Source organism: Pyrgilauda ruficollis, unplaced genomic scaffold, assembly GCF_017590135.1.
Source record: "Pyrgilauda ruficollis isolate IOZ18807 unplaced genomic scaffold, ASM1759013v1 scaffold59, whole genome shotgun sequence".
NCBI lineage: Eukaryota > Metazoa > Chordata > Aves > Passeriformes > Passeridae > Pyrgilauda > Pyrgilauda ruficollis.
The window spans coordinates 3,037,256-3,053,475 of NW_024527599.1; the positions used below are offsets into that span (position 1 = coordinate 3,037,256).

General features: G+C 44.9%; 1 protein-coding gene across 2 annotated transcripts in view; it reads right to left on the reverse strand.

Annotated features, from left to right (window-relative positions):
* Positions 1-16,220, reverse strand: part of VPS53 (VPS53 subunit of GARP complex) — a 63,166-nt gene that overhangs the window by 42,803 nt on the left and 4,143 nt on the right. For both annotated transcript variants that reach the window (XM_041482675.1, XM_041482674.1), the window contains exons 4-7: positions 15,720-15,786; positions 1,847-1,933; positions 1,485-1,600; positions 253-372 (exon numbers count right to left, since the gene is read on the reverse strand). In XM_041482675.1, the coding sequence (XP_041338609.1) occupies positions 253-372; positions 1,485-1,600; positions 1,847-1,933; positions 15,720-15,786 (390 nt within the window). The remainder of the gene's footprint in view (positions 1-252; positions 373-1,484; positions 1,601-1,846; positions 1,934-15,719; positions 15,787-16,220) is intronic.

Here is a 16,220-nt window from a genome sequence, read left to right on the forward strand (position 1 = left end):
GCTCCTCCAGGTGAGAAAATGAAAAGCCAGCCAGTAAAAAGCAAAGAGTGAGTTACATCCACAATAATTACTGCTGCTGAACAGAATGGGCTGCTCCAGATTTGAGCAAACTCTGCCCAGTTTTAACCTGTTTGTTCTGGCTGTAAGGAAGCTCCAAGGACCATGTCCAAACTTCACATCCTTGAGACCTTGAACCTGCCTAAGACATTTCCTACCCTTCCTCCCCAGCAGGAAAGGATTTGAACCTTTTACCTTTCAGAGAGCTGTCGAATCTGAGGGATCCCCATGTATTTGTTGAAGTGCTCCAACACATTCACCACACCTTGGAGAAGGTTGGCAACTTCCCCATATTGTCTCCTCCTGGTCATAGCCCTGCAGAGGAAATTAAAGATTTACAAAGGCAGATTCAATGAAAATCCTGGGTGGTAATTCCACCAGGTTACTTCATCCCCACTGGGTCACGCTGGTCCTTATTGACATTTATTTTTCTAAAACACACAGCTCTTCACTAACATTCCAAGGCAGCATTAAAATTTCACTTAAGCGATGCTAAAATAAACCAATCTGGCACAAATCTAACAATGCCTCCAAAAAAACATAAATGTCAAAAGCAACACTTGGCAAGGAACATGTAAACTACTGAATGCATCCGCTTCCCAGTATGGGTCTGGAGGCAGTAAATGTTATTTCACTGTAATGACCTGAGTGAAGCCATTCGTCATCACACACAAAGTGTGAGTTAAAGCTTCTCTGGAGGAGAACGATGCTGAAAAGCCATTAGCCTTGACTTCTCTGTTAATAACTTTCACAGGGAACTGACAGGGGAAAAAAAAAAAAAAAGAAAATCAAGTTAATTTATTTTTATATCATCCTTTAGGATCATTCCAGTGGAGACAGCAGGCTAAGTAAAATTTAATTCTCAGCACTTCACGACCCGGCGTTCGTGCAGGATTTGCTACAAACCAAGAACAGGCTGTGCAACTTCACAGATGCAACATGCAAAAAAACCTGTATTTTCCTAGATTGTGTGTTCCTCAGGCATATTAAAAAAAAACCAAAAAGGATTATTAGGAATATTTAACCCCCAATTTACACACAGTACAAGCTGCAAGGTTTCCTTAAACTCATGCTAGAATGAAAACTAGAGCAGACCTTTACCAAAACCCACTGCAGTTTTAGATACAAGAGTGACAAAAATCCTCCCAGATTCCCAAAAGCACATCCCTAATGAGGATTCCTAACAGGCTGTCCTACTCCTTAATGAAGCCAGACTCATTCCTTATCACCAAGGATCAACAGAGCAATTCAAGCAATCAATGCTACAAACTGTGAAACACAACAGGCTGGGGGTCACTCAGAGCAACACAGATCCACCAGCAGAAATCCAAACTTGGGAGCAAAATTCCCTCCAAAAAACTAGGCAGGCTGGGACAGACCCATAGAGAACACTGCACAAACTTCACACCAGGAATTCCCAGACTTACTCCAGAGAATCCACCCCCCCTGCCAGCATGTGGAGGTGGTTGAGGGTGGTGATGGAGGTGGTCAGGTGACGCTTGGCATGGTCCAGCTGCTTGATATCCCTGGTGATTTCCTTCACCTAGTGAGTGAAAAAGGATTCTGGTTGAGTATCAAGCCCCAGCAATGGAATTTTCAGGAGATGGGAAGCCACTCTCTCCTCTTTGGGACTGCAGAGGTGTCAGCTCAGCAGCCCTGTGGACACCACAGGTTCAACACAGGCTCAGTAGGAAATCACCAACCAGCCAGGACCAAGGACAAAAATGTTACTGACAGGAAAAGTCAGTGTCCCCTCCCTTTCAAAGGCCAGAAAGAAAGTGCTGCTCACCATTTGTTCAGATTTTTCAGCCTTGTCTTTAATATCCTTAATTTTACCAAAGAGCTGTTGAATGGCTTTCTGGGCTTCTTCCAGGGCCTGGAAAAGAAACAAGGTCAGAGTGGAAAGAAAATCTGCATTCAGTTTTCACCTTTCTAAGAAATACACAGTTGCTCTTAACAGTCCCTGGGGCTGGGGCACTGGAGGGGAACAGCTTTCTTAAAAAGAAAATACCAGCAGCACAACAAAAGTCAATGTACCACGTTGGAATATTGAACCTGAGTGGGCCAGGGTTTCACTATCCATTTTACAATAATGCTTTGGCAAAATTTCATCAAGATATTTTATGAAAGCAGCTCTTTAAGGTTACTGGGATATAGTTTGACTGACTAAGTGTGGAAAAATAGGTAGAACTTCCTCCTGATCAACACATATTTAAAGCAGAAAAATGAAACCTCCACAAGACCTCTATGCTCATCATTAATTATAAATAAAAAACACACATACAGAACACTGAGTGCTTGCCCAAACCCCTTGCTGAATTAGCAGGACATTATCCTGGTGGAAAACATGATGCTGATTCCTTTGGAATGGGCAGCTCAGCCTCCCACACACCTGCAGGAGGAATGGCTCTTTCTAAGCACAGGTAGAGAGATGGAGCCCAGGCAATGGCTCTCACCTGGATTTTAGTGCTATTTTCTTGGGGCACCCTTTTATCCAACCATGGCACAGCCTGATCTCACACAAGCAGCGTGAACCACACGTGGATGCAGAGAAGGAAGCCACATGTCCAAAATCACATGTCCAAAATCTGCCTTCTGCAGTAATTCCACACGTTCTGCCTTCCCAGCCTGATAACATTTCCAGCTCCAGCTCCACTTTGTTCCCTGCTGTTAAGTGGGCTCATATCCCTCTGGTTTTATATCCAGTCCCATGACCAAGGTTACAGCACAAGCTACAAGTTCCTTCAGCAAATAAATTTAACACATCTTCATTTGGAAATGGATGAGGAAACTATCTGCCAGGAGCTTTTGCTGGAATATAGCTGGGTTATAATAAAAGTATAAAAGCTGGAGACGGTTTATAATTCATTTTCCAGAGTGGGGGGGGGGGGGGGGGGAGAAAAGTCTCTGAAAAATTTTCTGAATCATGTGAAAGTTAACACTTTATGGATTGGTGTCACAGATGTCCACTGCTCATGAACACACAAAAATGTGCTGCAGGGTGGTTGAACAGCCCCTAGCAGCCTCTCCAATTCCTTTGAGAGTTCAATTTTCTCCTCCATTTCAAGGCTTGTGGATTAAGTGCAAAGCAAAGAAGCAAAGAATGCTCTTTTCAACATATTTAGCTCTGTCTCTGTGCTCAGGCCTGCAGCACATTACTCTGTAATGTAATTAATAAGTGGGTTATTAAGCAAGCAGCAACTGTTTTGTATGGTCTGAGCTTTGTATAGGTCTGTATAAAATTCAAGATTCAGCTTGAAATTCTTCACAGATGCCAACTGCTGTTTCCCTTTGCTTCAGCACTAACAGCAAATGCTGATTTTTCTGCATGATCCCAGGAATTCAGAGCTTCTTCAAAAGAACTATTTTTCTAATGGTGATATTTAATAATTGTGATAAAAAATAGCAGAGAGCCTTTACAGGAAAGTGGGTGAAGAACAAGTTGCTGCTGCTCAGTGGAAAGCAGCACACTCAGGGTGGGCAAAATCCCCACCTAAAAACTGCCCCTGGAACACTGAGCAGAGAAAAATGGGATTCTGTCCCTGAGCACTTAAAACTGCCAAAAACAAGGCAAACTGGTGTCATCACCTGGTCCTGACACTTCCACCTCCTTAAAAACTCTGGGAAAACACAAATGAGATGATGTGAGCTCTGCCCCATCTGATGAATTAAAGAATTGTGGTCTCCTGCTGCTGGGACAGGGGAGAGACCAAACAGCAGCTGCTCTTCTGTTCCAGTCCTGCATCTCATCCCTCAGAGAAGGGAAAACATTTCCATAACTGTTAAAAAATTAATAAAAAAAAAAAAAAACACATAGGGAACTCAACTGCAAACTTGAGTAAATCAGAATTGCTCATAAACACTTGTTTCATTCCTTAAAACTTTCTTCAAAATATTTGCTTAGCCATTGAGACATAAATCTTTATCTATTCTCCTAAAAAAAAAGCTGCATATTCCTTACATGAGTCAGAACACACTAATGCATTATATAATCTATATATATATTTATATAATGAATGTATCATTTGTATAATTTACATTTAGAGGTGAAACCATTTCTTCAAACATTTGCTGAAAGTAACACTGTGTGAAAATCTGTTTTTTTTAAAGTCAGGAGAGCTCTGTCAGATCTGGCATGAAGTTCAGAACCAGAAAAAAAGTGTTATTTCATGCACATGTGCAATTAAGAAGAACCAGAAGACAGTTAAAGAAATCAATTAAACTTTTTTTGCTGTACACTCTAACCATAGCATCTGAGAGTAAAATACTGTGTGTAGAGGAAACAAACAAAGAAAATTACCCAATAATGAAAGAAAACCATCACCTTCCCAATTACTATAAAGACAGAGCAAACCAAATAGAAAAACAAATTTCAAATATAATAAAACACCTCATATTTAATAAACAGTGTTATTAAGGGATAAGAAACCAACATCTAGGGCATGAAAGTAGGTCTAATTGCTCAAGGTGCAATACAGAAGTTTATTAATGTAACTAATGACTGTTCTTCCAGCTGTAAAAAGAGAGGGGAAACCACAGCCAAGCTGAAGGAAAAAATGCATTTCCCTTCACACTCTGCTCCTGCTACAAGAGTGAATCATGAATTTTAAAAGCATTTTCTTACTGCTTTTGTTACTGTTTTATTAATAGGTTTCTTTTGGATAGAAATTCTAAGGAAAAACAGCCTCAAGAGGCTAGGAATTGCTTTTCTTGCAGCCTGTCTGGCTGCCATGCTGGAGGACAGACAGGCAGCGATGTCCCAGCTGTGGCACCTTGCGTTACTGATTTATTGGTTTCCTCACCAGTGCAACTGGGAAACACGGAAATGCACACACCCCAAACAGCAACCAGCAGTGAAGTTATTGCATTTCCTTCCCTGCACCAGCAGTTCATTCCGGGGGCAGAGGACCACGAATGAGTAACGAGACTGGAGCCACAATCTGTTGTGGTTGTACGAAACGAGGATGTTGAAACGAAGGTTGCGACGTACTGGAAAAACACCATATGACTCTAATCAACAACTGAGCCTGCAAGCTACAATTAACCCATCAGCATTATTTATTCAACTTTATGCAAGCTCTGAGTGCCAGCACCAGCTGAGAGCCACGGTGTGGATGGAGAGGGCTCGGCTGGGAGGCAGAGCCAGGGTGTCCGAGCTTTTTCCCTAACGTTTGACCCCAGGTTTCCCAAATGCTCTGACCGGTGTAAATTTGGCAAAGACCAGCTAAATTAGTAAATTTGGCAGGACCAGCCACGGGGGGAGAGGCTGCATCCACAGAGTGCTCGGTACAAGGCTTCAGCCAGGGATCACATTCCTCCTCCTGTGGTTTAGTGTGTCCGACACATCCTGGATGCAGGAGGGAAGGAGGGGATGTGGCGTGTCCTGCCTCCAGGGCTGCCTTGCAGAAGTGAATCCCCAAAATAATTCATGGAGAGGAACACACAGGGGGGTCCCCCAGTTTAAAGCCACGATGTTTTTTCAGCCATCCCTGTTTTTCAACCAGTATTTATGCAGTGGGAGCCCCTGGGCTCGCAGCAGAAAGCTGAGACACCACACACAGGAGGTGGAAAACTCAACTCCAGCTCACAGCCTGAGCTCAGGTAAGCTGGGCAGCCAGTGAGCAGCTCTGCTGTTTGCCAAATTCTCCAAAGCTGGAGGGAAAAACGAGCCCATGAATCAGCCACAGCTCTGCAACCTCCTTCACCTTGAGATGCGACAGCAAAAGACTCCAAAGGCACCGGTGTAAAACAACAGGGAGCAGAGGTAAACCATGAATCACTGAGAGACTGCCCAAAAAGTTGCTTTCCTTGGCACTGTCCCAAGCAACTCCTAAGGTCAGACCACACATCATTCCTTGTGTCACCTTTTCACACCAGATCTTCCAAGCAGCAAAAGGAGGGAAGAAAACAACCCAAGCAGAGGTGGGAGCAGACTGTGACTTCTTTGTTAAATTTGGAAGTGATGCATTCTTTAAAAGGTTATGTTCCAGTGACTTACAGTACCAGGCTGACATTCATACACACAAAAAAACAGTGTTAGCAACAATTATTCCAGCCAAAAAAAACCAGCCCAGTGAATTACAGTCAGTCTCTCCAAATGCCTGCAGTGCTGCAGATGGACACAGCCTCCTCCTCCCCTCCCAGCCCAGGTACAGAGCTGTCACATCACCCCATCAACCAGCAGCTCATTAGTGGGTGTGTTAATTTCTAAATACCTCTTTATGCATCCCATCAGGAATCTTGTGCAAGAAAATATTTCCAGTACCAGGAAATATGCAAATAGGAATTAAGAGGCCTGTGTGTTACTAGAAGATGTCACTGAAGTGGGAGAAAAAGCAAATTTTCAGGTGAAGTTTCCTTGCTTGGGGATTAACTGAACTAACACTGTTTTTTTCCCCCCAGTAATGGTTAAAATACCTCCATGGTTTCTATTTGCTTGCTGGTGTTGTGCTAGAAACATGTTGTTTTTATTTGATTCCAGCCAATATATAGTTCAATTGAATGTTGTTATTCACATCAGAAAGCTGCCCTCTACCAAGTGTTTTATAGACACTTGACATCTGCCAAATTCACAGCATCCAAATGTATTTTTAATGTTACAAATAGGGCTGTGGTCATGATGCTGAGAATTTAATGCTCCTGGCCTGGTCCTTGCTCTTGAATACCGAGTGTTAATGCTTCTTTCATTTGCTGCCACACTTCCAGCCCAGATCAATGAAAATCTAGACCACGACTAAAAATAAAGTTCCCATCCCCAATTCTCTGAGGAGCCTCAGCTGTGGAGATTTCAAAGCAACCCTCTCACACTGGAACCAGCCTCACATTTTCTGCTGCTGAAACCTCATACAAACGAGTCCCTCCAGATTGGGGAAGGGTGGAAATTTACTTTGATTCTCAGACTGATTTCATTTTAGAGAAAACCCTCACGTTTTACAGCCAGGGCTCAACCACTGCAGCTGAAGCCTGGGCTTGTCTCAGCACAGGACAGTGCCAGCTGATTTCCCTGAGCACACAAACCTGAAGGGCTCATCACCCCAGGGTTTGATTTTAGCAGATTTCCACCCTGGCAGTTCAGCAAATAGTACATAACTACTACAATTGTCACTGAAGAAGAGAGTTTTGTGTCATCAGCTCCAATCCCAACCACTCAGGCTGCACAGGACACTTTATATCAGCAGATTACATCCAACGCTGCACGAAGCTTCAAATTGCTGGAACTGCCCCTTCACTTAACCCCAAATCGTGCTTAGAAATCAAACCCCACGTTCTCAACAGCTGCACAAACACTGACAGACACAGGGGGTGAAGTGACAGCTGATTTGCAGGTAGTTCTGGCCAAAACCTTGCAGCTTAACTCCTGAACTGCACCCCTGGGCTGGTCCAGCATCTCTCTTGAGCTGTCAGATTTTACAGCACCAGGGGTGTCTGCATCACCTCAGATTTTACTGCATCACCCAGCCCTGCACAGGGGTGTCTGCAGCACCCCAAATTTTACAGCATCACCCAGCCCTGCACAGGGGTGTCTGCACTATGAGAAAGGTGCTGATGTGCTGTGACAGAGGTTTGGGTGGCCTTGCTCCTGTGAGTAATTTTACATGAGTTTTACAGTGCCTAATCTGCACCAGGGCAGTGTGGCCATTTAAATGTTAATTGTGGGCATTGCATAACCTAAAAAGTAAATTCTCTAGAGCTTCATCAGGCTTCATGGTGGGTTACTACAGCTTCACCATCACCTCATGGTGGGTTACTACAGCTTCACCATCACCTCATGGTGCATTACTACAGCTTCACCATCACCCCATGCAGGTTACTACAGCTTCACCATCACCCCATGCAGGTTACTACAGCTTCACCATCACCCCATGCAGGTTACTACAGCTTCACCATCACCCCATGCAGGTTACTACAGCTTCACCATCACCCCATGCAGGTTACTACAGCTTCACCATCACCTCATGCAGGTTACTACAGCTTCACCATCACCTCATGCAGGTTACTACAGCTTCATTCACGTGGCAGGTGAGCAGCCACAGCCTTGCCCCACGCCCAAAATTAAACACTATTATCATGTAGCAAAATCTCTGCAGACACTCATTATTCTCCTTATCTGCGTCAGAATAGCCAAGCTGTGAGTCTCTGCCCTCCTGTTTGTGTTGACACCCTGATTGCAGGTGTTTGCTGCACCTCCCTGTGCCCAGCACACACCTTGGATAACCCAGAGCCCCTGGCAGTGCTGCTCACCCTCCCTGGAGCTGCCTGGATCTGCTTGATCAGAGGGAAAGCACACTCCATTTATTTGGGAAGACTGTCAATGACTGAGGGACTCCAGCTGATTTGTGTGCTGATGTGTTTGCACACTGCAGTCGGTGATATTTGCAATTTCAGAGCCACATCTGCAATATCAGAGCCACATCTGCAATATCAGAGCTAGACTTCTGTGGGGGGTAAGTTTAGCAACCACTCAGGTTACATCAGACTTTGCAAGATGAATTCGTATCCAGGTTCATGCGCTGGTTTGGGTTGTGTAGAGTTAATTTTCATCACAATTATGGGGTTCTTTCTCTGCCCCAGTCAAAATCAGCACAGGCTAAGAGTTTAAAGGCAAATATAAACAGGGGGAAAGGACAGGCACACCAGGAACCCTGCAAGCAGGGATTTCCAAGTGGAATTCCTGTCAGTTTACCTGCTATAGGCATGGATGCAACACATCAAATATATGAGGCAACAACAAAAAAAAAAAAAGACAAAAAAGAGGGGGGAAAAAAATTAAATATCCACAATAAGACACAATCTCCTGCCTGTTTGGAATTCTATTTTCAGGCTGGGTTTCTTGCTTTGTTGGCATCAAAGCCACACAGGACTGGTCACAGTTTGCAGCTTGCAGTGCCTCCAACAGCACCAGCACAACCCCATCCCAGCCTCAGGCTGCAGGACAGGAACATCCCCTGAGCTGAAGCACAAGGCAAGGTCAAGCTCAGACTTGCTCCTGCCTTGCAGCAGATGGCAAAAGTTATGCCAGCATGAGAATAAACAGCACTAGTTCTTCCTGGCATGCCATTCACCTGAAACCTTGTTCACTGAACGTGTTCTGGGCTAGAAAAAGCTCAGTGTCACTACAAGGGAAGGACATTGTCCAGCTGTCACAATTCACTAGGGAAATGACTCTGAATGAAACTCACTTTTGATTCATTTTGGCAGCTCAGCTCCTGCTTATTATTCATGGCTTACAAAAGAGTATTATGGGACTTTAATCACTCAGCTGCAGCCTTACAGAAACTGTGGCATGACTTTTCATAAAATATATGAAGTCACACAGCTTAAAACGCCATATTTGACCCCAATCCATTCACTATCTTAAAAAGGTATTGAAATCTAACACTAGTCATATTTCATATGCTCACATTTCAGAATAATGACCCATTCATAAAAATCCAGGTGATAAAGCTTAGCCAGGCAGGAGAGAATGAATAGAACTGAGAGATGGTGCTTACAACATCAGGGATTGTGACACAAAATAGCCCCCACATATTTCAGAGACCTAGATTTAATTATTTATTAAAAGATTATGACAGTCAGTGCTGTCCCAGCAGCAGGGGCACATCAACACCTTCCACATCAGCCAAACCTGGGCACTGGGGCCAAGGAAGCAGCACTGGAATTTGATGTCTGGAAGTGAGTATGTGTTTAAATAAATAAATAAACGCCAGGAAAGTGCCTAGGGTCGGAGATGTGTAGGCACTGAGTGCCTCAGTTCAGCATGAAACACAACCTGCAGCCAGAAAAGTCACTTCCACCCAAGGAGGTGGAGGTGAAGGAGGGAGGCTGAAGCAACAGAGCAGCTTCTTAAGCAGGTTTATGCACACAGAGCACAAAAGCACCTCCCTGCCTGCCAGGCTGACACTGCTGTACCCAGGACAAGCCACTGACTGTGGTGACACCACCCAGCAGCTGCCCTGGGGCTCAGGACACTGCTCAGAAAAGCAGCAGAGGACCTCACTCCCACTGCCCTCTGCAGCACCTGCATCCCTCTCTATCTTCATCTCCTCCTTCCTCCCCCTATTGATTCTGCAAAGTGTTTCCTGATCTCTATTTAAAGAAAATAAAAGAAAAACCAGGGGAGTATTTCACATATTTCCAGCTATGACCTTGTCAAACCCACAACCTGTGGGCATTTTCCTCTGCCAGACACAGCCTCCTCCTTCCACAGGCTCAAACTCTGCCAGACACTGCAGCACACCCAGGGCAGGGCAGGCAGAGTCTCCCCACAGCTGCAGAGCCCAGATGTTCATTTTCACATGCCAGGAGAAAGGACAGCCCTGGCTGACCAGAAGATGGGATGGCCAACTGAACTGTCTGGGCAGCAAGGATATATTCCTATTATTTGAGCACAGCAGCTGCCATCCCTTTTCTTGTACTGCTGGAGTTATGAGAAAGAAAATATATATCACTGTTTTCATGGAGCAAAACAAAGAAGGAGCCAACCAAAGCAATCCAAGTTATCAGCCAGTATCTTCAGCCATGAGAAACATCCAAAGCTTTTCCCAGCCCAGGCACATCCACTTGCTCTTCTGGTTAACACTTAACTTTGTTCTAGCACTAATTGAGCCAGACCCTAACGGAGTCAGACACATTCAGCAATAAACCACATTTTTCTTTGAAACACCTTGTTTGATGCAACTTCAGTCACTTACACAGGGCAGGAAGGGAAAGATGGACCAGGGATAACAGGAAGAAGTTTGTTGGGTTTTATTTAGATTCAAACTACCAAGCCACAGATCCATTTGGGATCTTGGGAATGCTCTGGGGCTCTTGATTCTTTCCAAAACGGATTTCAGCTGAATCCACCTCATCCTGGTTGCAGAGACACTGCCAAGGGTTAAACCAGCAGCAAATGCAGAGGCTCCTTATTACAAGGACAAAAGCCTGATAGGTGAAGCAGCTTCAGCCAAACAACCAGTAAAGGCATGTCAGCAACTGTCAGAAAAATTACAGCCAGTCCATGCAGAAGCTCCAGCAATAAACACAACTGAGGAGTGACACATCAAACCATACGGGGAGCGTTAAACGCTCCGTGGAAAAATCTATGGGAACTTTTTATACTGCACCCTAGGGCACAGAGGAAATTATGCCACAACTGGGCTGCAGCTCCCAGCAAGGTCAGCCCACACTCCAGTTCAGCAGCAGCAGCTCTGAAGGGAAAAAAAAAAAAAAAACCTTCCAGAGGAAAAATCTGCGTAGCACTGGCTCCCCAGAAACTGTTACAACTGAAGCACAGCAGCTCCTGCATTCCCAGCCTCTCCCAAGGCATCCAAAATAGTCCAAGTCTGGGAGTCCCAAGGAAAATTTTGTTACACCCTACAGAGGAATGTTCCACCCACAGCTGTTGTTTCCTCCCATAAAAGGATCATTAGTGAGATAATTTCTGAGGTTCGGGGCATTGTCTGCAGATTTTACTGAAATATCCCCAGGAAGGGGAAGCCAAATGAGCCAGACTATTTTAAGGCTTTTGCATTTGGAGGAAATTCTAGGGCAAAATTTCAAAAAGGCAGATGCTTTGAACTGGGAAACGTTTGTGGGGAAGGGAGCATTCCTGTCTTTAGAGCTGCTTAAATAACTCTTTTGGGGCCACATCTATTTGATGGCCTTTATTTTTAGACTCAGAATCTGGTTTTTCAGACACCTTGCTGCTAATTTATCCACACACGTGTGCATGAGCAAGACTGTTTGGGGAACAGTTTAAAAGCTGATAGACAAAAAACAAAAAAAAAAAGCTATTTTCACATGAAAATTTCTTACTGAAATGCTTTCTCATAGCTACAACTCACCTCAAAGCCCTGCTCAGCAGGCAGCAGGGCACAGAAGTGTTATCCCAACCATCATCCCAGCCAGACAGGACAGGAGACTCCACCACAGCTGGAGCAGCTGGATGTGCAATCAGGATTTTGGACTTCCTATCCCTAAGGCCTCCTTTTCCTTAAGGAGCACAGAGAGCACATTTCCAGAGCTGCACACTCCATATTCCCCACTGGGTCAGACATGGGATTTAAATTCCTCTGAAAATGTTATCCTGCTCTCAAAACCAAGGCTGGGCTCCCCTCTCCTGGACAGCTGGGAAGGTGCAGCTCTCAACAAGGCTCCTCCACAAGACAGCTTTGGAAAGCTCCTTGCTGGCCTCAGGTGGTAAATAACCCCTTCTCCTCCAAAAAACCCAGGCTGGCAAGGCTGAGAACCTCAGCTTTTCTGCTAGGAACCTGCCTGGATCACTGGTGTCTGAAAAAGGGATTGGGTAAGCTGGTGATAAACCACAGTAATTCAAGCAGCATTGAATTAAGTGTCTGCACAAGATTCCCAAGCATTTTTTTGGGCAGCTCTGGCTGACAGGAGATGGGAAAGCCAAGGCTGAGCTCTGTCACCTGCCAGGGCAGCAGGGATGGGCCAGCACAGGCAGCTGAGGGCAGGGACTCAGCAAAGAAACCCCTCCTGGCTTGCTTTGACTCAAATAACTTTTTTTTTTTTCCTTCTGTCACTGCATCCAGGGTTTGTATATCCCTTGGAAGGAAGTCAGAGACTGAAAGGATGTTTATTCAAACTATTATTTACCCCTGAGACAAGGATATCTCCAACACAACACAGCCAGGCAATGCTGGCAAACACTGGCCACAGTAGCAGGGGTTGTTAGGAGAGAATGGGACTGAAGGGAAGAGGTTTTTGAAAAACACCTTTCAGGTTCAATCCTGCAGTTAAATACACAGGATCCTGAGCTACCATTGAAATCCAAGCAGCTACAAAATCAGAGTTCAGATGCACTTTTATTTATGGCACATGCTTTCAAAGAGATGATGGATGGCAGCGTTCCTCTTGGATCTCAGCGTGCCAAGGGATGGAAATCAAAAGACAGGAATTTTCCAAAAGTTTCTGACTTTCCCAAAAGCCAGCATGCTGCAAGTACTGTGCACTACGGGCAGGAGACATCTCTTATGGTAAGAGTTACAAATGGAAGAAGATAAGAGACTGAATTTACTGATGTGGTTGCCTTTAAGCTTTGTTTCAAACCTCTTGCAAAAGCTGCTTGCCAACTGTTTCCTTACTAATCAAGGGTGGTTTGCAGTTGTGGTTGTGATGATAAAATGCAATAATGATCTTCATCCTGGGCTGCCTAAGGGTGAGGCTCACAGGATGACACCATCTATCCACGTGGATGTGTCAATCCAATTTTGCAGGGAAATACTGGTCTCAAGGATACAAGTTTCCTGCAAAATTAGTAAGAATATCAGTAGAAACAAGAACTTCATTTTGCTGTGGGACCAAATTACCAAGAAACTACATAAGGAAAACAGCAACTCCCTTCCAAGCACAGAACTGATCTGCCTTAACAGCACCTTGTTTTCAGTTGTTCCAAAACAATTCCTTGCCATGCATTGGAAAATAAAACCCTTCCTCTCCAAGTGGAGCAGTCAGGCCTCTTACTTTATAAAAACATTTCCAAGTGTCCTTGATTGCCCTGAGAATATGCTGGTGAAACAATGGCACTTTTCAGCATAGGAACAGGCAGCTGAAACTGGAAAACAAGGTTTTCACCCCCACAATCTGCTATCAACAGGGTGGTCATGTGAAAAGGGCTGCCTCACTCCCCCACTCTGCACCCAGGACACTCAGGGGACACAGGGCAGGGGTGACAACAACAGCAAATGTTTCTTCTAGGTTTCATCTGATTTTAGGGTGACAAATACAAAATTCCATCTCAAACTGAAATGCCATTCAGGAGTTCCCCAGCACTGTAAGGTGACCTCCAAAATCTGAGCTTGCTGACGCTCCTTCACTGCTTTAAACTTCAAGACCCAGCCAAGTCCTGCCACTCCAACAGTCTGATTCCAGCAATTCACACAAGAAATGCATATCCAGGTGTGAAACGATGGGCTTGGATGAGAAACATAGAAAGAAAAAGCTCACAGCACTTCAGAATCGATCTGTTTCTCTTCCCAGAGAAGTATCACTTTAAATAATTGAATGGTTTCAGTATTTGTTAGGATCTCAAAGAAAGAAGCAACAGCTGTGCTCCTGGGAGATTGTCTGGCCTCAGCCCATGCAACTGCAAGCTCTGGCATCTGTCTTAAAGTTTGCTTCTACTTTGCAAAGCAGCAAAATGAGGGAAAAGAGGAAAATCCACAGCTAAATACAGGAATATTTGTGATTAACTGCAGCTCCAGGCCACTTGAAATATGTCCTGCAAGGACACCCAAGTGAACACCTGAAGGTTTTTAGTTAATCAGGATTTTAACTGGTTCCTTTACAAGCACACTGAAGGAAGGGCAGCACAGACAGCTGTGCCTTCCTGGTGCTTCAGAGCAGGACACTGTGCAGGTCCCTCTGTCCATGCCTTGGAGAACTTCAAAGGGATGGAGAAGTGAGAAAGAACAGACCCAGGACAGAGCTCTGAGCAAAGCTGGCCAATCTCCACAGCACAGAAATGCTCCTGTTATCCCACAGGCACTGATCACTGTTCATCCTTTTCTCCAAGCCCCGAGGCACTCCAGGCAGTTCTCACCCACAGCTCTTCTCAACCCCACTCTTTTGTGGTCTTTCAGAGAATTTATCCTCTCAGATGGGCCCAAAAGGCTACAACAGGTCCAGCTTTCCAATCACAGCCAAACTCCCCGAGCACTGCACCAGTTTCCACTCCCTCCTCAATTTCTGTAATTGCCACCCCACCTGATTGCTGGTCTCCCTCCTGCACAGTAATTACAGCAGCACCACTCCCAGCTAAGCCAAGCACATCCCCAGTTTAACAGCAGTGCTTAGACATCCATGATTCAACCACTTCTGCCAGGACAGGTGAGCATCTCTCGTGTTTTTCTAAAGCAATACAAAATCATAGACAAGGTAAATAATTCCCTTAAGGGCTCTGTGGCAGAAACAGATTAGAAATAGATACCAATTGCTGTGACAGCAAGGAGTGGAAAATAGAGAGGGTCATTACCCCATGCCAGTGTTAGAGCTGGTATTAAGAAGCCACTGAGGAACTCTGACTGATGGTTCAGGGTTCAATGTCCCTGGTCTAAAACAGGACAGGAAATAGAGCCAAGCCAGGTGACACCTCAAAATCAGCTGGCACAGGGGCCAAGCTGAGCACCCACAGCCCCTGCAGACAAGGCTGTGCTCACCAGTACTGAACCCCAGCAAACACCTCTGTCACGTGAAAAAACAAGTGAAAACCTGAGGGCTGAGCAGGAGCTGCAAGAGGAAGGGGCAGCCAGTGATCAGCACAGTGACCAGCAACTTGGGACATCTCAGCAAACAACTCAGTGAAAAGGACAAAGCCTTGTATTAGATTATTAGAAGATTATTGTATTATTATTATTCTTAGGACAAACAGCCTTGTGTTGATCCCCACCCAGGATCAAATGTATGGTACCTGTTCAGTGCTGCTTGTTTTATCACCAGCTCCAGAGTGGCACACAGGCCTCCTGCTTTTGATCTTTAAATCAATTCCTCATTCCCTTCCCTTCAGAGGGTGAGGCAGGTCAGAGCAGCTGCTGAGTGAGCAGCTCATCAGTGCAAGAGGCACAGAAACATCTCAGCAAGAGCAGCAGTGGAGTTCTGCCATTGCTCAGGGTGACATGCCAAGCTGAGAAGCCCTGGCACTCACTCCTGGCTGCACATACCTGCCTGCCATCCTGTCCCACGTTGGTCTGTCCCCTCACCACAGTTCGGATGTTGTCATCCAACCTCCTGCAGGAAAAACCCCAGAGTGTCAAACCCAGCCTCTGTGAGCCTGACCCAGACAACTGGGGGAGTCCTGAGAGCTACAGAACCAATTTAAAACAAAAAAAACCTGCTCTTACCAATGCCAAACTCATTATGTCCCCCCTCCCTCTCTGTTCAATGGCACTATCTTGCACAATTTCAAAGTCCTACTGCAAAAATAAAAATCCATTTCCTAATTTAACCAGGGTTTCTTGCATTCCTGTTCCCTTAAGCAATATTGTCAGCTCTGCCTTGTCTGTTTGCATTTCAACTTCCCACATATGAAAGTGCTGTCTCAATCATTTCACGTTGGCAATATCAGGCAGCACAGAAAATTTAAGTATTTCATGCACACTTGTGTTTATTTTGTACTTTTAGGACCAATAATGACAATTTAAAAATAAAGAGTGAGAGTTTTT